At 30.3% G+C, this 25304-nt stretch overlaps 1 protein-coding gene across 3 annotated transcripts; it reads right to left on the bottom strand.

The window, feature by feature from the left end:
* Window positions 1-556: 556 nt before the first annotated feature.
* On the bottom strand, window positions 557-24815 carry LOC111696611 (innexin inx2). Of its 3 annotated transcripts, none has more exons than XM_023466257.1 (14): window positions 24723-24799; window positions 20875-20922; window positions 19335-19409; window positions 17139-17214; window positions 16736-16775; window positions 7183-7287; window positions 6235-6326; window positions 5612-5674; window positions 4882-4950; window positions 4710-4793; window positions 2515-2551; window positions 1785-1869; window positions 1290-1381; window positions 557-661 (listed from the first exon to the last, which is right to left on the bottom strand). In XM_023466257.1, exons 2-14 carry the CDS (start codon window positions 20897-20899, stop codon window positions 575-577), a joined length of 930 nt encoding a protein of 309 aa, XP_023322025.1. In that variant the 5' UTR covers window positions 20900-20922; window positions 24723-24799; the 3' UTR covers window positions 557-574. The 3 variants fall into 3 exon arrangements, with proteins under 3 accessions (XP_023322025.1, XP_023322027.1, XP_023322026.1); XM_023466259.1 differs by lacking the exons at window positions 17139-17214; window positions 19335-19409; window positions 20875-20922; window positions 24723-24799 and adding exons at window positions 8536-8575; window positions 11697-11740; window positions 13154-13218; window positions 13370-13434 and having other exon boundaries at window positions 16736-16759; XM_023466258.1 differs by lacking the exon at window positions 20875-20922 and having other exon boundaries at window positions 24723-24815.
* Between the last annotated feature and the right edge of the window lie 489 nt (window positions 24816-25304).

The raw sequence follows: 25304 nt of genomic DNA, 5'->3' as shown, positions 1-25304 counted from the left end.
TGAGAAATACCACACGGTACATATATTAGGTCTTTAGGGAAATCGCTAAGTAGCGAAACAGTTGGGGAGAAAATATTACTTACTGATAAAAAAATAATATCTTTACCTACAAAAGCTGCATACGTCCTTAGATTAGTCTAGAGGAATATATGGAATATATTTACCTACACTGAATACCCCGGTAGATTAGTCTAGAGGAATATATAGAATATATTTACCTACACTGTATACCCCGGTATAGAGGAATATATAGAATATATTTACCTAAACTAATACCCCGGTAGATTAGTCTAGAGGAATATATAGAATATATTTACCTACACTGTATACCTCGGTAGATTAGTCTAGAGGAATATATAGAATATATTTACCTACACTGTATACCTCGGTAGATTAGTTAGAGGAATATATAGAATATATTTACCTACACTGAATACCTCGGTAGATTAGTCCAGAGGAATATATAGAATATATTTACCTACACTGTATACCTCGGTATAGAGAAATATATAGAATATACTTACCTACACTGCATACCTCGGTAGATTAGCCTAGAGGAATATATAGAATATATTTACCTACACTGTATACCTCGGTAGATTAGCCTTATGAATGAGATAATTGAAACAAATATGAACCACCACCACAGCACTAGGAATACCTAAATACGGGTTGAGTCATAAAAAAGTTTTCAGAAAAAATGCAGATATTTAAAAAAACAGCCAATTTAATTTGTATAGATTAAAATGTAAAAGGTAACAACAGAGGTCGAAACTTTAGTGTAAAATAACGCTAATCTTCAATCCTAGAGCTCAGTTTCGACTATTGCAACTTATTGATTTAAGGATCAAGGGCTTGATCCCTCAAATCAAGTTTTTCCCACTGTGTTCTAAGTTTTAACCACGAGATATCTAGGAGACATTTATTCCTTTGACGACATACTGTAAGAACCAGAATACTGTGCAATATTAGATGTTGTTACGAAGCAAAAAGTTGGACTAGTAACTTATTAATATGTTTATTAAGTCAAATGGGTCTGTTTTCACTGCAATATTGGTGTGTATCATGTTCAATGGACAATTTAAAGTCAAAACTTGAGTCTAAAAGTCGTCTTCAAATTCCAAAGTTTTCTGGATCTCACTGTAAGATACAGATAACTGCTTTATCCTGGGACTAACAACACGTTAGTTTTGACCAAAGTTTGTAAAAACATCAGGATTGGAAAATTAGATTTTGAAGTGACTGTTCACTGATCAGCCTCATTTATAAAATCGTAAAATATAACCAACCTTATCATTAATGATATTAAGCGCAAGTATACAGATCGCATTAATGGACTCCTGCTGTCCACCTGTACCCCATCTCCAGTAGTCACAAGAAGCTAAACATTAACAAATAGTTGAATAATTTGTCTGATCAAGGATCGGGTATGCCCCCTTTAAGGTCACTTGAAATACAACTACAGTTCCTTTAAACGCATCAGAACGATCACTTTTTTGAGCTTCAGAAATAGAAACTCATAGCATAAAAACAATATTCTAGAAACTCATAGCATAAAAACAATATTCTAGAAAATTATTTTAACGTTAACAAAATACGTTATGTCAATAGAATTTAAGTGTCTCTTTGCTAAAGCAAGGGGGCCTAGCTGTTTATTTTTCCCGTTTCATTTCATGATAATTAAATTTTACATCTTTTAAACAAAACAAATATATCGAGGGTAGGGTAGGTTTAAGGAAGGATATATTACCTATACAGGGAAGGTTTAAGGAAGGATATATTACCTATCCTAGGGAAGGTATAACACATAGGGTTAATAACACCAGGCATCTGTTGTTCCTCAGGAGGTAGTAGATAGTACTGCCAAACCTAAACAAATCATGGTAAAGAAGAAATTTAGTTTTCTTCTATTATTACCCTCGTTAATCCTCACGGCCGGGCATTGGGAGGAGGAAAGGTATTTCTGCCTACTTTTCTAAACTTTATCCAGCATAAACATTACAATACTTTTCTAAACGTTATCCAGCATAAACAATACTTTTCTAAACTTTATCCAGCATAAACAATACTTTTCTAAACTTTATCCAGCATAAACAATACTTTTCTAAACTTTATCCAGCATAAACAATACTTTTCTAAACTTTATCCAGCATAAACAATACTTTTCTAAACTTTATCCAGCATAAACAATACTTTTCTAAACTTTATCCAGCATAAACAATAATTTTCTAAACTTTATCCAGCATAAACAATGCTTTTCTAAACTTTATCCAGCATAAACATTACAATACTTTTCTAAACTTTATCCAGCATAAACAATACTTTTCCCTCAAATAATGGAAACTTTATTAATGAGTTAAGGGAAAATTTGTTTAAAAGGTTGAGTTCTATTGAATCAATATTAATTATTATGATTTTTGGTTTATAATACTTGTTTTGTTTTCCAGCAGAATAAAGTTATGCAGAAATACTTCTTTATTCTTAAATACAACATTTTTTTGACAAAAAAATTACCTTGAACCCGTAGTCTATATACCGACTGTGCAAAAACCTGCAAAAATTAAAAACATACAAATTTTGCGAATTATTAAATGCTACCTGAAGTGCCCAGCGTTGCCCGTGGAAAATTTTTTTGAAAAAACTAATTTTAAATGTTTTTTAGCTTATATTACCCCCGGGATACCCCTGGGTTCCCTCAAAAAATGTCAGCCCATTCCGTCAAGCCGTTTGGACAGGTATTGGGAACATATATACGAATGTCTTTTTATTATATAGATTTCTTATTATGTTTTGAACTACTTGAAAATTTAATATTCGTTGTATTTTTTATGTTGCAGATATTTTGGTTTATTTTCACATTTGTCTACTACTAAACTTAATATCATAATCTAAAGTAAGAATTAAATAGAATAGATCAATTTTTAAACATAAGTTAGCCAGAAAAAATGCAACAACTTGAATAATAAAAGGTTAAATGTTGTATGCCAACATTACTTTTCTATTATGTAACTGTACTATTTTTATTTTGAAAATAGAAATAGATGCATATTTTTTAGCAAAATTAAATAAATACCACAAATCTTTTAATTCAAATGGTTCCAAGTTTCATCTTTATTAAATATATTTAAAACAAGCTAAACAAAATAGAAAAAAGTTGAGAAGTTTTACTTTGCAGGATTAATAATTTAGCTCTAAATTTCTCTGTTCTACGAAGTTTAAATTTATCAGAAGATGAGAATTCTGGAATAAGAAAATGCAACAATAGAAGTATGCTAGGAGGCAGTTGGACCATTAACATAGAAAACACTGCAGTCTTCAGTTGAGATAGTCAACTCTTCATCGTAGAAACAGAAATATGAAAAGGGAAATATAATTTTAAATATTTTCTTTTTTCTTTTAATAATTGCGTTTGTTGTTAACGCTTAAACCGATTAGTCTTAAAATTTGGGCAAACAAAATGCTCAAAAGACCTGAGCTGGGAACTTTAGAATGTGATATCCTTAATCCCGATCTATTAATTAATCTGGAGATTAAATTCATGAGGACAATAAGCAATATTTAATCTGGAGATTAAGTAGAAGAGTGGATCAAGCATTAATCCCGATATCCACCATTCAAAAGTTTCCAGCTCTGAAGTCAGAACCTTTTGTTTTATGAATTTCGGGATGCAGACCTACCGATTAAATTAATTCTTATTCGATATCCCGTGATGGTCATTAGTCATACCCTGCAGGGATAACTTTAATCTAGGGATCAAGCATTGATTATCCAGCGTTCGAGATTGACTATTTATCCACTCAAAAGTTCCCATCCCAGGTTATATGACACTAACTATAATTTCTAATCCTTATATACATTAAACCTGAAGGTAAAAAGCTTTTATATTAACATAGTTTTAAGGATTAGAAATGATATTTTGAGACGATTGTCCTTAGAATTAATGCGTTTCTTCTATTTTCTATAATAATCAATTTTACTTAAGATGACAAAACCCCCTTTGGAACAGACATGCTTTTTATACTTGTCAGATTTTCTATTATTTGAGAAAAAAAAAGAAACAACTTTTTTCTATCTGGAAATATCAAACTTTTCTTATTCTTTCAATAATTGAAAAATCTATTGATAATGAATAATGTTAAAGAATATTTGTTTTGTTTAAGATTGAAAAGTTTAAATATTCAGATAAGTTTCTAGAATTCTGTAATTCTATCCTAAAATCAAATCAAGTTCAAATTTATATAGCTATATAATAAAGTTCTTCGCCCAAAATTTTTATGTTAGTTACAGCTGGCCAAACGGCTTGTTCAAACTGTCTGGCATTTTTTTAGGAAGCCCATGGGTACCCTGAGGTTCCATAGGCTAAAAAAATCGATTTTCCCCCCGATGTCTAATTTCTTGTATTTTTAAAAAATTCCACGGGCAACGTTAGGCACTTCAGCTTGTATATAACATATATTATACGGAAATTTGAAAGTCAAGAATAAAACCGATGGTACGGTCGAAGGAAATGTTTAAAGGGACTGGAGACGTAATTTGAAGTGAAACTCCATTCGAGTTCGATTCACAACGATACCCTCAAAACATTTAAAGTTAGAAATTTCGTAAACAATCCTCTTACAGTAGATCAAGTTCCCTTATTTATAAAATAATTCTAGATGAACGAATTTTTAGCTTAAAATTTTATTTAAAAATATAAAAATGAAACTGACCTGTGTGTTAGGTAGAACTGAAAAATAACAATGATGAAATTCAGAAACTCACAGAAAATGAACCCGCAAAAGTAGATGTTGTACCTTTAATGAAACAAATGACAATTACAAAACAAAATTCGAATGAAAAATAATAAAATTTAATTAAAAATTAAAGGAAGTTGCTCATTACTTGTTGTGGATATTTCTGCAGAAGAATTGAACCAGTTTCTCCCTTTTCTCATCCTGGTCTTCAATAAACCTAAAAATTAATATCCGTTTATGGACATTTCTACAAGTTTTAGTGCTCTCTTGNCACCCAGGAGAAATGTTCCATCCAATCTACATAAATTATACAATGTGTAACAAAGTTAGAAATTGAAATTTTATTGTGGAAACATATCTAGTTTTCAAATCCAATCAAGATGCAGGTAGTATAGGAAACAAATAACAAATAATTTATTTGAGTCTTATCTACAAATCCCCTCAAATAAATGTTCTAGTTCCTATATCTTTGCAACCTAATGATGTAAACCTTTGATATTTCAAACTTAGATTCTTGGATCAAACCTAATTCATAATTTGAAATATCTAAGGTCTACGACATTGGGTAGCAAGATATAGGGATTAGAAAATCAGAGTTTCTTCTGATCCTTTTTCCTTTCCCTTTCCTTTTCCTTTTAATTTAATTTTCTTTTTCTTCCTAATCCCTTTTTCCTCTATAATTCCTTTTATTTGCATTGACTTTCCCTTTCTCTGTCCTTTTCATTTTTCCTTTCCCTGTCCAATCCCAGTCTGTTTCCTTTTCCTGTTGACCTTTTCATTTTCCCTGTACTTTCATTTCCCTGTTCCCTTTCCCTGCCCTCGTCATTTTCCCTACTCTTTTCCCTGACCTGTTCATTTCCCTTTCTTAATCAACAAACCTTGTTGTAGTTCCCTTTCCAAAGAACTTCATGAGTCCTCCCTCCCAGAGCAGCCAGAGACACCTAGAGGGTGTTGAAAAATAATAAATAAGTGATAAAATAATTGTAATTGTATAGTACGCCGAACCTAGTCTGTAACTCAAGGTATTCATGGTCAGTTTGTGTCTTTAAATAATCTTAAACGAGCATACTCAGCATTAAGTTTAATTTTTCTGTGGGTGTAATACAACATACTTAACAGTTTTAATTAATTGAGCAGAAAAATAAAACATTTTATATCCTTGTAGTTCTTAGCTGAATCCTTTTACTACAACTATAATATTAAGTATGTATTTATACACTACATTATATAGCTTTATTAAATTTCAACCAAAGCTTTTCTTTTTTAAACATCCAAACAGCATATAAATATACTAATACTAGCTTGAAAACCCAGCTTTGCTTGGACACTTTACTATTAAAAGTCAACCCACTCAACTTGGATTTTTAAGAACATTCCTTTGATACTATCCCCAATCTAAATATGAGGCAAATCGGCCCAGGGTTCATAAGTTATGATCGGAGTTTCAAACAAACAGAGATTACTTCTTCATAAATATAGAAGCTATAAACTCCTTCATTACCTGGGAAGGTAAAAGATAACTGCCAAAAATATGAGAAAAAGTGGAACCCATTGGTAGTAGGAGTTGTACACTATGGTGTTGAGATTTGTATCCTAAACAAACATTAGAATTTATTAGGATGTAAGTTGTAACCTAGAATACTCATAGTCGCCTTAATTTGAATTTTAGTTGGTATTAAAATTTTAAACTTTAGCTAGGGGAGAACCGTTTGTTAGAAGTAATGAATCTCCAAATTAAATATATGTCAAAGAGTTAAAACAACATCTTTTAAAGAGGAGGTTTCAGAAATCAATCACAGTGGGATGTTTTAAGAGAGGTTTTAGAAAAATAAAACACGGTCAGATATTTCTGGAAATAACACAGACATTTATTTTCAGGAATTAACACAATCGGAGAATTTCAGGAAAATTAAAGTCAGTGGTTTTCTAAGAAGAAAAAATGACAAAAGTTTTCTAAAAAGAAAGCGGAGGGAATTTGTAGAAAAGCATGACCAGAGGTTTTCTAGAAAAAAAAACAGGACTTGAAGCTTTTTAGATAGAAAAAACGCCAAAGGTTTTCAATTTAAAGAGAAACGAATATATCTAAATGATTTTTACACAAAAATGTACAAGCTACTGAAAAAAATCAGTAGGATCCATTTAGATCCGCAAGATTTTAAATTCCTGAATCTGAATCAAAATCCGCAAAAATATGCGGATCTACGGCAAATAATCAACAAAAAACTACAAAAACTCCCAAAACTCAAATCTGATCTGATGAAAAAATTTGACAATTCTGCTTAGTTAAAAAATTCAGAAAGAAAAGTTCATGACCTGGATCAGGATCCGGATTTTATTCCAGCGCGCATTAAGGATCCGGATCAAAATTTAATAGCTTTATTGATAAAAATAAATGTATTATAGACACCTTTGACAATCTCTTTCAACCTTTCACAGTCGGTCATCTCACCTGATCTCCAGCAGAGCACGCTCCTTTGTACTCACGTGGTATATTGAAGGTCGAGTACATCCAGCAATAGCTTTCAAGTACATTCTGCTCAATACCCCCTCTAGCCTAGAGTACACTTGTATATAGTACATCTTGTAGTAGTTTTTTAGTACATTCGGCTCAATACCCCCTCTAGCCTAGAGTACACTAGTTTTTAGTACATCTAGTAGTAGCTTTCCAGTAGATTCTCCAAATACCCCCTCTAGGACTAGAGTACACTAGTTTATAGTACATCCAGCAGTAGCTTTCCAGTAGATTCTGCAAATACCCACTCTAGCCTAGAGTACACTAGTTTATAGTACATCCAGCAGTAGCTTTCCAGTACATTCTGCAAATACCCCCTCTAGCCTAGAGCACACTAGTTTATAGTACATCTAGTAATACCTTTCCAGTACATTCTACGAGTACTCCCTCTAACCTAGAGTACACTAGTTAACAGTAGATCCAGCACTGATCACTATTTCTTAAGTACATTCTGCTAAAAAGTTCACATAGCAGTAATATGGTAAAATGCTTTGCCATTCCGTACTATACTGTACTGTACTGTACTGTACTGTACTGTACTGTACTATGGCTTTCTAACTTCAGGCTTATACATCAGTACTTCTCAAGGGGGTTACATATTCAAAATGTATTGCTAAAAAAAAACAAAAAAAAAACAGAAAAACTTTTTTTATGCCAAGGTTTCGTGACAGATTTAAATTTCATGTCAAGAAATAAATTGAAAGTAAATTAAATATTTACTTTTCTAAGCGAAAATCCAATTAATACCTCCTCCAATAAGTTTAGAGTTTCAAGTTAAAAGGAAGAACTTAACTATGAACATTCATTGGAAATGAAAAAAATCTCATTGCTGAAATGAAAATCTTAAGTCTAAAACCATTATAATAGTTTTTTTTGAAAAAATTCTCCCCTTATCTAGGTTAAGCATATAAGCTTGAATAAACTTAAAGAAATATGTCTCCTTTTTATAAAAATAAATATTTTCTTTATAAACTTCAGCGCTTACCTAATAACAGACTCTGTAATTATGAAAAGTTATCACATCGTAATAACTTAAATTAGATAGTTTTAACTTTAAACATTTCAGAAAATTAGCTTCGAGGAAACTTGGTTAAACTTCAAAACAGTGCCAACATAGAAACCCACAACGCAATTAGCCAGTAATTCAACACTCACAACCTTCTCTAGATGTCATAATAAGAATAGATTTCACTAAATATTTTGAAAACGGGCAAAGTTCCATCTTCAATTTACAACTGCTACTATTTCATGCAAAAATGTTCAAAAAAATAAAACAACATTTTGGCCTACCGTTCCTGCATCACAAGCTATAGGTTCCCCAAAATACTGTCTATAACCATCATTTACTTCTTGCTCTTTTTTATTGTTTAAACTTCAATGGCAGATTTGATTGGCATTCAAAACAAAAATTTAAATTTAAGAATTCCAATTTTAATAAATTATTCAATTTTAAGAGTGCCAAAAAAATTATCTGTTTCATTGCTGAATCAAATTCTGGAAAAAAGGCAAGGTCAATTTTCATCTACATACATATATGTACTTATATATTTGGCTTCTCTGCTTAGGCATTGGTTTGTTTGTCAAAATGGCCAAGCTGATCAGAGCAACTTTTTTGTAATTCTTATGCCTAGCTAGTAGAGATGTCAACGTTTTGATTTTTCTATATTTTAGCTTTCGTTACGATAGTGTTCATCAAAAGTATTAACGTTTGAAACGTTACGTTGCACATTATGAAATTTTATGGCATAGAGTAACGTTACGTTATGAATTTTCTGCACTTGAATACCTTATACAACGTTAAGCTTTAGTAAATGTTGTGAAAAACAGTAAGCTCCGTTACGCTTTTGCATTTCCCGTTTTAAAAAACTTTCCCAACGTTGCGTTAAAGCGTATGTAATGAAACCACAATATTTTAACGTTCCACATTCATGCAAGGTAAATATTTTCAGAGACCTTACGTTACACTTTCACTTGGTTTGAGATCTAAAAGATGACAAACGTTTTGCTTTAATAAAACGTCATTGGGGCATAGTTCTGTACGTTACAATGCATTTCAGTGCAAAAAATATTTTTTGTTAACGTTACGTTTTATCTTAACTTTTCCAATATAAACTTTTTTAACTACGTTTAGAAATTTTACTAAAATGCACCTTTTACGATTTATCGAAACGTTATTGTGAAAACTTTTTTGTTACACTTTTTTACAACTGACAATCAAAACTGTTTATTCGTTTCGTTTCTAAGAAAGATTTGAAAAAAATTTCTATACGTTGCGTTGTTCAAGCCTTAATGTTTCTAACGTTAGACTTTATTAAAATAATATTGTTTCTAAATGAAAGCATTGCGAGAATTTTTCCGTGATAAGTACATTTTTTTACTCACCCTGTATGTTGCTGTTGTATTGTTAACCTTTTTAGAGAATGTGTAGAAGAATATGCATTATGCAATATAAAGATGTTATAATATTATTATGTTTAAAGATTTTAAAAATTTGTAAATGAAAGTTTTTAGCATTAGACTTACAACTCAAAGTGTGTCTTTAAGGGACTAGAGACGTAATTTCAAGTGACCTTACATTTTGGAGTGGCATGTTCAGTATGGGTGATCAATATTGGAATAGAGCCAACCGCCCACCGGAAGTCGCTGCGTTTTCACCATAAGGCCACAAAAAAAATTCTACAACACCAGCTTGCAAAGATGTATGAGATTAGAAAATTATAATTTGTGGCGAATTTTTAGTTCTTTTTGTGTTTTTTTTATGTTACTTACAAAGTGAGTTAAAAAGCGGCATTAGCTTAAGTTTACAGACCACAATGAATATGTTTTCAGAGTTCATGTTTGGGGTTAAAAATACCAAATAAAGTAAGACAAGTGCTAAATTTTTTTTAACACAAACAACGAGAAATAAAATTATTCAACTTTTTTTTCTTTTTAAAAAAATCGATTAAAAAATCAGTTTTATTTCTATTCTAAAGTCTCGTAAAAATCTATTGATGAATAAAACATAACACGCATTTTCCATTTGATAAAAGATTTTTGCATTTTAGTAAGTATCTACATTTCTGAATTTTTCAACTTAAAACATGAACCATGCCAACTGAAGTTATGATTTCAAGTAGTCAAATAAACATGAAACACAGCAATTGTGTTTGTTCACAGACCCTTTCCACTTAATAAGTTGATTTTTTTGCAATTAGTAAATCATTTGCTTTATAACAGAAAATGCACATGTAAAATTTCTTAATGTCGTCTTCCTTTTCCAGAGTTTTAGTGGGTTTCATCAAACAATGGCAAATCAAAAACCTTTAATGTCCAAGAAACATTTATAAGATTTGAATTTTCACTAGTAGCATGTTACAAAAAAACTCGTTTACACTTAATTTTTTTTCAAATTTACTAATCCCTATATCTTTCCAACCCGATGGTTTAAACCTTGTATATTTCAATATTAATGGTCTACGACATCGGGTTGCAAAGATATATTAAATGAAAATTAGAGTTTTTGGCATAAACTCATTTTCTTTGAACTTAAAATGAAAAACCATAAGTCTTTGCTCTTATAATCATCAGTCGAATCTCTTACATTGATATATTAGAGACGTTTTGAAATGTTTTGATTGACAGAATTATTGTTACACTTTTGAAATTAAGCTCAGCCCTCACAGTCTAACGTTTTTTGAACAACATTTTCATTACACATATATTTAACGTTAAACTAATCAATTTAGTATTCAGAGAAAAGTTATGAAACATTATGAGTTACAGAATTACATTTTTTTAAATGTTATACGTTACATTATTGAAATTTTACACTGTAAAAAAAAACTTTCGTTTCCTGATTATTGAAATAATAACCCATTTCTGCAACGTTGAATTTTTCATTATATTATAAGGGAAAACGTTTCAAAACGTTTTCATAAACAGTAATGCATTTTTCAGTTATACAACGTTAAACTTTTTTTAAGTTGAACTTTGAAATAGAAATCCTTTCGTTACGATATGCAATCAAATCACAATTCATTTTTCAAACGTTAGACTTTCAAGCTCCCCTTGGAAACAAAACATTTCTTTACGTTATGGTCAAAAAAGTTGTAGATATTAGAAAAATAACGTTACATTTCCACAAAACGCTAACGTTGGGGGTATATTCCTCTAACGTTAACGTTTAACGTTAACGTTAGGTATGAGCTCCTATAACGTTAATGTTTAACGTTCACGTTATATAGAATATATCCAAACGTAACAACGTAACGTACAAAAACGTACATTTTACGTTATGTTACACTATCGTTGACATCTCTACTAGCTAGCTTGGCATTTTCCACCAGCCTATAAATTTTAAGAATGAACCAGTGTGAATCTTTGATGGCACCCTTTAAAAGAATGGTCAGGGAAATATGGTGTCAAGGTTTGAAGGTTGGAAACCATGGTTGACGTGAAGTAAGGATTGCCTGCCACAAACAAGTGCAGTGCAAATGATGAGCAGAGCCGGAGACTGGAAACACAGGGTGGAGGAGATTTTAAACTTCAGTTTTTTATCTGTTTTATTTTACTACCATTGAAATTCAATCTTTCTTTTTAGTTAGCTTTTTGTTTTTTAGCTTCCTATTTATAATTTCCTTATTTGAGGTAACGTTATTATAATTTATGATGCTGGTATGATAATATTTTCACACAAAAAATCAATATCCCAACATAGAACTTAAATCTGCAGAAAAGGGAAAATGTGATGAGGATTCCCCAAGATTGCTTGAGAGTGTTGGCTGAAAGTAATAATAGTCATTAGGTGTTCATAGCAAGTTTGCCAGACATAGATAAAGTTACAGTGCAATTAAGCTTTCTTAATATACCAGGGCATATATTTATCGAGGGAGTGACAGCAATTATCAAAAATGTCAAAAATAGGAATTTCCCAAAAACCCAGGGATTTGGAATTTTTCCCAAATGACTGGGTATCTGAAAAATTTCCCAAATACCTGCAGATATTGGAGGGCGGTATACTTTTAAGATTTGGGAAATTTTTCAAATGACCGGAATTTTTTCAAGATACCCAGGCATTTGAGAAATTCGCTAAATACCCAGACATTTAAAGAATTTCCAGTCATTTGAGAAATTTCCAAAATCTTAAAAATATACCACCCTCAAATACATGTAGGAATTTGGGGAATTTCCCAAATGCCAGGGTATCTGGGAAATTTCAAAAATGCCTGGGTATCTGGAAAATTTCCCAAATGACTTGGTATCTGAGAAATTTCCCAAATACCTACAGATATTTGAGGGTGGTATATTTTTAACATTTTGGAAATTTCTCAAATGATTGGAAATTTCCCAATGCCTGGGTATCTGGAAAATTTCCCAAATGCTGTTGTGTCATGTATTTATCATACCCTACTAACCTGCCAATGGCATATAGAATTAATTATTTATATTTGCTCACATCATTTTTTTGAAAATAATTGTTGGGTACAATAAAAAGGTGGACAAATTCACCGAGTTTTATTTTTAATCCTTATCCTCCAATTTAGCATAAACAATATTATATCAATTTCAATTTGAATGTTTTGCTAACAAAAAATTGTCAGCAAAAAGTATAATTCAAATGTTAAAAGATGAATTTGGTGTTAATGAATTCATTTCTGATTGGTCAAATTTTTAAAACACTTAATTGTCTATATGTTTTCTTTGAATTTATGTAAATATTTCATTTACTTAATTTTTCTATGCCTCATGAGTTGTGTGTTCTTTATAAATTGTTAAACTTGAATTTCAATCAAGTGATAGTCTTGACTTGAATCATGCAACCTTGTAACTTATCAAGTTGTCAAACTCTGTCACTTGAACTCAAAAGTTTTAAAAAAATCATAATTTTTTAAAAAGATTTTAGAAAAATCTCCTCCCCAATCCCTACCGCCTTATAGGATAATTTACAGCTCCAGGTATCTATTGATATCCCTGAGGGTTCAATGAGTTGTCCTGATCCAATAATATCAATAATCAAGATTTATGTAACAATGGTTTTAAACAAGGTTTGTAGCAGGTTTGTTGGATATGAGATAAGGATAAGGATAAGGATAAGGATAAGACTGTTTTCTAATTGTCTCCATGAGTATGATTTAAAGGATTCCTAGGGATTTCACTATAGAAGCAGCCAGCATCGCCATATTCAGATGATGGCACTCAAATTACTGCCTACATTTCAGTAATTTTACTTTAATTCTCTAAAATTAAATTAAACTGGAAACATATAAACTTTTCTATTTTCAAGTTAAAATTTGAACATTTTATACTTGCTAGAGTTGGCTATTAGCATAATATTTAGATAGTATGACACTTTGAAAACATACTGTTCATCACTTTTCAGTCACTTAAAGGAAGTGTTCGCGAAAAATAAAAGGGGGTATAGGCTTACAACGAAAAATAAGCGCTCTTGATTCCTACTAATCTTACTTCTATCATTTGTGTCTATAAGGAGTAAATTGTTAAAAACATTTAATCCCAAACATTTAATTCAGATATTACAAACAGTAGTCATCAAGTATTTTTCAAGGCATTCGTATATTGTTAATATTTCATAATATTTTTGATTTGATTTTTTAAAATAATATTTCGCTGGAGCTGGATTTTCGTACATTCCTGGAAAATTGTGAAAATGTCGTCTTCAATATCAAAAATCCTCGAAACAGTAATTAATGTTTTCAAAAGTAACTATTAGATCATAAAAAATTAAAAATATCATGAAATATCAACTATATACAAATGCGTCGAAAAAGTATCAATGATTATTGGTTGTAATATAAATGATTTGTTCGGAATTAAATTTATTTTTTCCATCCGAGTTGAATGTAGCAATTTTCTGAATTTGTATGGTCACTACGTTCTTCGGTATGGGTCATTATTAACAATTTTCTCCTTATAGACGCAACAGATAGAACTAGAAGTAAGATAAGTAGCGATCAAAAGCTCTTATTTTTCGCCGTAAGCCTTTACCCCTTATCATTTTTCGCAAACACTCCCTTTAAGTTCAGTCTTTTCAGTACTGATTGGATCATACTCATCAATTTAAATCAAGATGTGTATTACATCTCAGAAAGCGTAAGCGATGCTTGTACCTTTTCATGTTTTAACATCGTTTCTGTATTTTAATAAAATGGAAATCAATTTGCAAATTAAATTTTTAATATTTTCATTTTAGAAATGTACAGCATATTCAGTCTGTTTTGTAACAATAATAATGTAGGGCTATTTATTTGTATACGTTAGGGTTGAGATTGATTGCTGAAACAACATTATTGTTTGATTTACTGCGGTTCTCAATAAAAAATGTGCACACTGGTATTATCATCTTAAGATTAACTCTTTGCACATTTAGATTTTAGTGTTATTGATTCAAGCTTATTTTTGTTTTGAAAGCCTGAGTAAGTTTGTTTACTCCTGTTTAGTGGTTTCTATATTATAGTGCTGAGACTGCAGAGTGTAGTATAGTACTGAGGAGAGGGCTCTAGAACCTCCATTGTTCATGAATCTGGGAGGTTTTATGCATTTGCGGTATATTATGGAAACCACCATACTATCCCATTTCAACATTTCAAACTCAGTCCGAGAAGATGGGTTTTAGACTTTGTAGTTTAATAGCTTGGGAACCCGCATTTGCCTGGAAACAAAACTTTTTCAATAAAAGTCTGATTATTTAACTTAGTGCTTTTACGCCAAATTAAGAACATTCTGTGGTTCGACAGAGGTTCCCATTAAAAAACTGAGGAAAATCTGTCATCTTCTGATCAAACAGACTGACACTCAAACAGAGATTACTGCTTTATTTATATATAGATACAAGGTAAACCTGAAATTTAAGCTTTTCCCATTTTTTAAAAGAAATTCGTGATTATTTAGATATGCTTAACTTTCATTTTTGAGTTTGACTTGAAAGCAGCGTTTCGGATCCGGATCCGGATCCGGTCGGATCCGTATCATTTGGTCGGATCCGGATCCGTATCAGGAAACGTAGCGCCAAAAATTAACCAAAACCATGGAATAAATAAATCAAAATGGTTCGTAAATGTATTATTTACATGACGAAAATTTTTCAAAATTATCTTTAATAATTTAATGTTTACATTTATATAATAGTAATGACGACATTTTTAACTTTAGGATTACTCAGCGGCAAATGCTCACATGGCATCCGGATCCGGATCCGTGTCAGAGTCAGGATCCGGATCCATCATCACGGATGCGGATCCGTGGATGCGGATCCGGCTCCGCATCAAAATAATACGGATCCGAAACACTGCTTGAAAAGGTAATTATTCTAAACCTAAATCTATAAACAAGCAGAACATTATGGTTAATATTTATTAAACCAAACATTTCATCATAAAAAATATTTCCCATTAATGCCACAGTCTAGTCCACTTGATCTGTATAAATGAAAAAAAAATATTTTTAATTTATAAACCAAGCAGTAATAATGCAAATGAAAACATGAAGAATGCATGAAAATGAATCTAAATGTGCATAACACAAAAAAAAGCTAAAGCAATATTTTGTTAGACATTAACAAGAACTGTTTCAGTTGGATATGTTAATACATATAAATTTAAGTTCCTTCTAACCAAGATAAATAATATAAAATCCCATATAACAAGCTAAACCAAAATAAAAACCTTCGGATACTGAATTAATCTATTTTCCTATAATACTCCAATAGGATTTATTAAACCACTAATGTATATCATAAAAAAAATTGTTAGAGACCATCTAAACCCCTCTAAAATTGGACCAAAACACAATTGAATCTGTTTAAAAATTGTCTAAAACTTTATTAAAAAACAAAAAAATAAAATGCAGCCAATTGCAACCACTTTTAACTGGTTAGACCCTTCAACAACTCTTTAAACTAGCTTAACCCACATACAACCTTAGATTGGATCAACTGAAACCGTCTTTAATCTTATCAGATGTCAACACTTTTCAGCATACAAACAAAAATTGTTAATAGAAAAAAATACTATAGCAGCAATATCTATGTAAGCAGTTACTTGGTGTAAAACACTTATCTATGCAACATTTAGATTGGTTAGTTCAGTGGTTTGGTTCATCTGGAAACAAAATATTAAAATTAAACATTTGCCCGTTTTCAAAATATAAAGCTGAAAACTAAACGTGGAACACCAATACACAGAAGTAAATGTAATATTGAAATTCGATCTAACCCTTGCCTCACATCTCTCACTTCCAGGCAAAATAAATTCAAGAAAGAAAAAGGGATTGTGAGCTCATTTTCAAGTAACTCTCTATTCTTAAAATGTATCTACCTGGTTTTTACAATATTCAGAAAATAAGCAAACAAAATATGATCAAAGAGACTCTAAACATAAATCATAAAAAGACCTGTTTTTGAAAATCTATTTTTGTTAGATCACTTAAAATTGCGCCAACAATACCATCAACTACTAAGTCCTCAGGCCTACAGTATTAAAATATTACTTACCGCCCCCGCATCACACTGGATCGGACTACCGAAGAATTGTCTAAAAACAAAAAACGGCTTAATTATATTTATACATAATAAATACTGAAAATACCATTCAAATTGAAATGAAAGAATTAAGAAAAAAAAATCCACCTATATCCGAGCTAACTGCAAAATCTCATGTTTTAGCAATCCTCATGTATCCCAGCTTATTACTACAACTCATGTTTCATAAATCCCCCTGTATTCCAACTTATTACTAATTCTCATGTATATTGAGTCCCCCAGTTTCCGAACTGAATACTAAATCTCATTTTCATGAATCCCCCTGTCTCCCAGCTAATTACTTAATCTCATGTATCGTGAATCCCCCTGTATCCCAGCTAATTACTAAATCTTATTTTCATGAATTCCTCTGTACCTGGCTGTGACTAGAACACTGCAAAAGACTAGAAGACTTGTAGTCCACTTGTAGAATAGTTTAAATCCCCAGTTATCTAAATAGTTTTCTTTAAAATATTCAACATTTTTTTTTTATTAGAACTCCAATACAATTTTATGATGAAAATTGCACTTTCGTGATTTTCTGCTGTCTACAACTAGCTTGGGAGGTTCAGATATAAAATTCCTATTTTATTGGGAAAAGTACAGTCAAGTTATTATTCGTCAGAATTGTTAAAAATTTAGAGTTTTTTTCTAAGATTATAGGATGAATATATTTCATCGTTGAAAATATCTAATCAATCACCAGCAAAAAATTATACTTTAGAAAAAAAAACGAAACATGAAAAAAGTTATTTTAAAAAATCAGAACTCAAGGACTTTAAGTAGAGCTGGGCATCGTTTATGTGAACGAACTAATTTTTTTGTGACTGATGGTTTAAAAAAACAAACGATGGACAAACGACTTGGATCGTTAGGAGAAATGATAAAAACAATATTATTTAACAACGAAGGAAAAAATATGAAAAAAACATTCAAAGGATCTTGATTTCTATATCATTAATTGAAACAACTTGAAAAACAATAGTTTTAAGCTGAACAAACTCATTTTTCTGAAAGATTTAGTAAAACGCTGTTATTTTCTAATCAAACGACTTTCCCAACAAACTTTTAAAAAAAAACAATATTTTTTACTGAACGAACTATTTTTTCGAACAAATTTTAGAAAAAAATGTTTTTTTAAAACTGAAAGAACGATTTTATTAAATGAGGAATCAACAAAATGAAAATTTCCAAGTTTGTCATGCGCCATTCATGGCTATCTAAAGATGAGCCTGGAGTTCCAGAATTAAGGCCGAAAATTTTTTTTCTATAACTCCAGTCTTAAAAATAAGTTGTGTCTGTAAGGATTTCAGTTTTTTTAAATTTTCTTATCCCTATATCTTTGCAACGCAATATAGTAGACCTCAGATATTTCAAACTATGAATTCTATTTAAAAGAATAATATTTTTACAATAGTTTGAAACATCAAATTATTACAAAGATATAGGGATTAGAAAATTCGAGTTTGTAACAAAGACTTAGTACCTTTGTTTATTTTCATACTGTATTTTGATTTTTACAATATCCTGATGAGATCCTACCTTTAGAGATTGTTTACTAGATCTAATGAGATCCTACCTATTGAGATTGTTTACTAGATCTAATGAGAGACTACCTATAGAGATTGTTTACTAGATCTAATGAAAGCCTACCTTAAGAGATTGTTTACTAGATCTAATGAGAGCCTACCTAAAGAGATTGTTTACTAGATCTAATGAGAGCCTACCTATAGAGATTGTTACTAGATCTAATGAGAGCCTACCTATGATTGTTTACTAGATCTAATGAGAGCCTACCTATAGAGATTGTTTACTAGATCTAATGAGAGCCTACCTATAGAGATTTTTTAATAGTTCTAATAAGAGCCTACCTATAGAGATTGTTTACTAGATCTAATGAGAGACTACCTATAGATTGTTTACTAGGTTTAATGAGAACCTACCTATAGAGATTGTTTACTAGATCTAATGAGAGCCTACCTATAGAGATTGTTTAATAGATCTAATGAGAGCCTACATATAGAGCTTGTTTACTAGATCTAATGAGAGCCTACCTATTGAGATTGTTTACTAGATCTAATGAGAGCCAACCTATAGAGATTGTTTACTAGATCTAATGAGAGCCTACATATAGAGATTGTTTACTAGATCTAATGAGAGCCTACCTATTGAGATTGTTTACTAGATCTAATGAGAGCCTACCTATTGAGATTGTTTACTAGATCTAATGAGAGCCTACCTATAGAGATTGTTTATTAGATCTAATGAGAGCCTACCTATTTAGATTGTTTACTAGATCTAATGAGAGCCTACCTATAGAGATTGTTTACTAGATCTAATGAGAGCCTACCTATATAGATTGTTTACTAGATCTAATGAGAGCCTACCTATAAAGATTGTTTACTAGATCTAATGAGAGCCTACCTATAGAGATTGTTTACTAGATCTAATGAGAGCCTACCTATAGAGATTGTTTACTAGATCTAATGAGAGCCTACCTATAGAGATTGTTTATTAGATCTAATGAGAGCCTACCTATAGAGATTGTTTATTAGATCTAATGAGAGCCTACCTATAGAGATTGCGTTAACTTCTAAGAATCCTGTTGTAACCTTGGTAACAGCTCCAACCAACTCCGCCATTATACCTAAACAGATAATACATAATATTTACAACATGTACATTATCAGCGAAAAGCTTTATGTAAAAGGTTAAAATCCTGGTTGTTAGTTTATATATTAAAGAAAGTTTTTCAATGCACAGTAAAATGTGCATTTGGCTTGTTAAATCATATATTTAAGAATGCTTTTTTTTCATACATAGTAAAATATTTTTTTTCCGTATTTATACATAACTAATTTTTTAATCAATTTTGAAAAAAAAATATTTTTTTTATATTTTTCTTGTATAACAAATAAATAAAAATTTGCATTTATAAAAAAAATACTTTTTAAAAATTGACAATCTAATGAGCCTTATCCTGCAGGTAAAAGTACAAGCAATTTCCTACATTTCATTTTTAAAGATAAAATATATAAAATCTACATTTTTTAACATTTTAAAATAAATGTGAAACAATCTCTCACATTTATCTACCAATATCGAATGTAAACTATCAGAAGTATGATGAATCCCAGGCCTAAAGAACATTTAGACTTTAGAAAGAAAAAAAATTATTTTTACTAATAATGCAAATGCATCTAGTAATCTTTTTGGTAAAAACTTCATAAATAAATAAATATAAAGTAATCTTACAGGTCCTAAGTTGAAAATCACTCTAAAACTGGTGCACATTTGATTTTGGTGGTCAAATATAAAAATGTGTACTTTATGTACAATGGTACAAGACCGTATGTACGGATGAACATTGTACAATATTTGTGCAACCTCACCACACATAAAATATAATCTCTTTTATTTGAAGAGTTGGTGCAAAATTCGATGTCGAAAATGTCTGTCTCCAATTCCGTACATGCAACCCATATTACCTTAAACCAAAATTAAAACATGCAATTTTGAACCTTCAGCCCAGAAGAAAGAGAAAATCATGCCTCAATGGATGCAAGATATTTTTTGTATCATATTTTTTGTTGTGTAAAATACAAAGACTCTATTTACTTTCCTTCTAATTCTCTAAGTAACCTATTTTCATTGCAACCTGATATCGAATACCTTTGAATATTAAATTCTGCAAAATCAAATAGTCAAAGTTTAAAATATCAAAAGTTTATTTCCTTAGGGAAGAAATTGAATAAACTGGAGAGAGTTCGCTGAACTACCTGCCACCGGATCAAATCCTGACTAACTAGGTTTCAAAGTTAAAGATTCTTGAGGATTTGAATCGGTGATTCAGGATTTGAACCGATGACCTCTTCAATTCAATAGATTCTGTGCCAGGTAACAAAGATAAAGGAAAATTAGAGTTTAAAGGGAGAGTTCTAGTTCCTTTAAATGATGTATTTAAACAGAAAAAAACCTTACAATGGTAAAATTGAAATAAACGTATGTTTTCCCTTTTTAATCAGGGTTCCAGGAATCTTTCTCCACTCACAACAGAAAAATATTGTTACAAAGAACATCCTATCGTTTTTTTTTTATATAATTTTACTCACTCTCCTCTCCGAGGAAAAATGCCATTTTAACCGTAGTTTATCACCATCCTTTACAATAATAAAATCTTAAATAAAATAGAATTTAAAGAATTGATCACGTATTATATAATACCGGGCCTAATGAATTAAGATAAAACCTTAGTCCAAAAATTATGAAATAGATTCACAAACATCTATCATTTTTTTCTTTCCAAGTTTGGTATTAAAATAATTTTCGATGGTTTAGCTGTTTTTGCTAAAATTTTACATTCTGTTGTTCCGGAAGTTTCAAAATATGTTTACCAAAATGTTTTCTCTTCATCCGGTTCAAAATAAACATTTGCCTGTTTACCATTTTCAAACAAAACAGTGTAAGTTGTAACATGGTTCAGGATTTGAGGAATGAATTAGCGACATTTTAGTTCCCTGGGTCCGAATCCGGAACCGCAAAAATATCCGGTCTGGCTTAAACTATAAACCAACAGTAAAAAAAATCAAAGTTTAAACGTAAAAAATTAACTTAAAAAATTAGCAAAAGTACAAAATATATTTTTAAAGAAGATCCGGGATCCTCCTCAAATAAAATGTGACTAAACTATTTTCACATTAATCTACCTTGACAAATTGTCATTTCATTAAGGAACAGAAAAGAAAACTATGGAAAGTTAAATATGTTAAAGGAACTGTAGATTTGTTTTGGGGAAAACTGTTTCTTAACACAAATTATTTCAGAATTTTACTTTTTTTAAATACAAATAATGTGTATTTTGTGTTGAAAAAAAAGTGCATACATGTTGTATGCAGTAATTTAAACTCAGCAATTTAAACTCAGCAATTTAAACTCAACAATTTAAACTCAACAATTTAAACTCGGCAATTTAAACTCAACAATTTAAACTCAATCAACTCAATCTTCAAATTATAATTGATGCTCAATCTATCAGAAATTTCTCTTCGATTTACAATTTTTTTGTTTTATTTAGAGTTAGAGACAACTTTTTGAAATTTTGAGCATCCATAAACCTTCCCTGGGGTCAATTGACACATCCGGACTAACCAGAGTGAGAAGCATTCGGTTTCATTTATTTGAAATAAAACGTGTTTTGGTTTATAATTCAACAATCTTTAAACTTACGGATTTGTTTATTTTATACTTTTCATTCAAAATGTATATGCCGAAAAAAAATATTTATGAAAAAGTATTAAAGAAAAAAGGCTAAAATATTATGTACAATGGGTCAAATTGTGATAGAAAGCCAAAGCTTTCTGATATATTGACAGAACCGTTAAATCCACGTGGTGAGGTCCCTCGGTTTAGCCATTTTGACGTTTATTGGATACAAACATACAAACTAACAGACAAGCAAAGTATATATAATTTACTGTTCTAAAGTGCTAAGCTTATTTCATATTCAGTTTAGGGTTATATGCAGATAACTATTTCAATTTTAAATTTAAACTTTAAATCTGAACCTTGACACAAAGTTAAATGTTTGCTGCTATATGAGCTGAGTAGATATCAATGAAGGGCAGAAGACTATATCTAATAAAGCATCAGGTTTCAACAAATGACTCACGTATTTTATTTAAACTAACTATTATTGCCACAATCGAAAATGTTCAAATCAAGTCAAAAATACGATTTTTTTTTTAATTTCTCATCAGATTGCACTGCAGTCAAGCATATACTGACTACTGAGAAAGATTAGGTAGAATTAAAGCTTCATGCTAATTAGTAAACGCTTAGTTTTCTAATTAGAATACGGTAAACTAGAATCAATTGAAGAGATATTATAGGAGGAATTCTAAAGATGAGTCAGGAATTTTAAGATGATTCATGCTGAATTTGGATAAAAGTAAAGACATTTTTTAATTCATTACAAAAAAAAATATTTAGGTTAAACTGATGAAATTAATCATTATATATATAATTTGAATGAATTTTAGGATGAAATGTCTAGATGGAGCTATGAATGAATCTTTGGATGAATCATAAAAACTGTTTAATGAACAAATGGAAAGAGTAAATGATGGGTTAGGATGAAATGTAGATCGGAGTCAAAACATCAATTTTGGAATGAATCATAAACTTTTAAGATGATCTTAAAAAATTATTGAAATTTAGATTTTGAATAAATGTGCGAGAATTATGATGAAATGTAGATATTTGAATGAATTTTAGATGAATTATACAATATTTTTTAAATAATACGATGAAATGAATGATACGATGAGTTTAAATGAAATGCAGATAAAGTCAAAGGAGTGAAATCTGTTTAAATTGGAATTTTTCAAATATAAAATATACAAATGGATGACTTTTCAAATATAAAATACACAAATGGATGACTTTTCAAATATAAAATACACATATGGATGACTTTTCAAATACAAAATACACATATGGATGACTTTTCAAATATAAAATACACAAATGGAGGACTTTTCAAATAAAAACTAAATGAGTAAGTTTCTAATTTCTGACATTTGCGTGTATGCAAATTTTAATGTTAATGCATTTTGAACGAACATCTGTTTATAATTCTCCTTATTCGAGTAGGTAGGGGGGTGCTTGTTAGGTTAATGTTCTCTAAATTGTTATTGAACTCTCATTACGAAAGAAAGTGATTACTCTCCTCAAACTCAAATTTTGTATCTCTTATACTTTTGCAACCTGATGTTGTATAACTTTAATACTATGAATTTTTGATCAAATAGTCAAGGTTTGGTAGGTTTACACCATCAGAATGCAAAAATATAAAGATTATTAAATTAGAGTTTAAAGCGAGTTTCGAGTTCAAACTGTAAAATATATCTAATTAAAATGGGAAGGGTCAAGGATCAGGTGAAGAAAAGGCATGATTAAGAAATTGTTTGGCACAGGGAAGAGATAAAATTAAATTAATGAAGGAAACGAAAGTTGTGTAACTAAGTTGTAATATTTCCAAAATAAAAGTTATTAAACAATGAATAAATAATGAATAGAATAAAAATAAGGAATAAAGAAGCTATGAATAAGAATAATGTGTCAAAGGAGAAAAGTATGCAAAAGAATAATTTAGAAATAATTATGTAAAATAGGTAAATGCAAAATATGAACCATCATTAAATAATTAAATGACAGGACTTTTTTTCTATCCGATGTTTCTGCAAATGAGGATTTTAAATAATCGGTACTCCATGATACCATGTTTAAAATGTACAGGTTCGTGGAGAACGGTTTAAAACAATCTTTTTCTTTAAATAACTGGGATGCAATATAAAGTGTTCGGAGCATATTTGAATACTAGTAATAAAATTGTGGATTAACCCGGTTTTGAAACAATCCCGTTAAAAGATAAATCCACCCAAGAAAAATCCACCGCTAAAATGAGAAAAATGTTCTAAAATGAAAAAATTAAATTCGATAAATAATTTTAAAAAAGAGTAAAAGTAAAATGACCATAAATAAGGTTTTTGTATGTATAACATATAATTAAGCTTAAGAAAAAGTTTAATCTTCTATCTTTGTAAATCGTTTTAGTCTTTTAATATTTGATATTTGTTTATAATCACAAACATGGGCTTTAGATAATTTTTATTCCGTTTTTTATAAAATAATTATTAAGAACCTGGTTACTCGCCTTTTCTTTTAATAGTTCAATTTATAATCTTTGAAACCTGTTTGTGCAAACCTTTAATTATATTAAAAACGTATTAATTGATCCAGCAGAATTCATACTTTGAAAAGACAAAAGGAGAAAAAAAATAGTTTGAGGCGAGTAATCAGTTCAAAAAAAGAAATGAGGTAAATAGATTCTGATAATGACTGATGCGGTCAGGGGGAAAATGAATATTAGATTATAAAGAATTACAAAAAATATACAAACCTTTCTAGTCTTTGGTCCTGTATTCAATGAATCAACTGCTCTACATTATACTTTGAAAAGCTTTCTGAAAAATTGAATCAATTGGGAATGGTTTTAAATATTCGATAACTTTGTTTAAAGTTAATAAAAGGAATTGAGTCTTTGTCACAAACTATGATTTTCTAAACTCTATATCTTTGCAACCCAATGCCGTAACCCTTAGATATTTCAAGCTATGAATTCTGTTGGATAAAACAATCTAAGTTTGAAAAATCAAAGGTTTACACTGTCAGGTGGGAAAAATATAGGTATTAGAAAATCAGAGTTTGTTACAAAGACTCAATTCCTTTATGCATTAATAACACCATGAAAGATCCTACAAATACAATATGTACATACTATTTTGTAAAATGAGTGATTAGGATTCGAATCCCATTTGTTTGAACAAAACGGGATTCGAATCGAACGGATACACGATCCGATCTTGGATCAAACATTGAATAGATCATAAGTACTCATGGGATCGTTTTGATGCCCGTTTTTAAACAGTAAAAGTTTTTAGGCATTTTAAAAGCTTCACAAGAATCTGTAATGCATATTCTT

The sequence above is a fragment of the Eurytemora carolleeae genome, unplaced genomic scaffold (assembly GCF_000591075.1).
Source record: "Eurytemora carolleeae unplaced genomic scaffold, Eaff_2.0 scaffold185, whole genome shotgun sequence".
Classification (NCBI taxonomy): domain Eukaryota; kingdom Metazoa; phylum Arthropoda; class Copepoda; order Calanoida; family Temoridae; genus Eurytemora; species Eurytemora carolleeae.
Note: the sequence above shows the minus strand (reverse complement) of the source record. Positions and strands in the feature narration are given on the sequence as shown.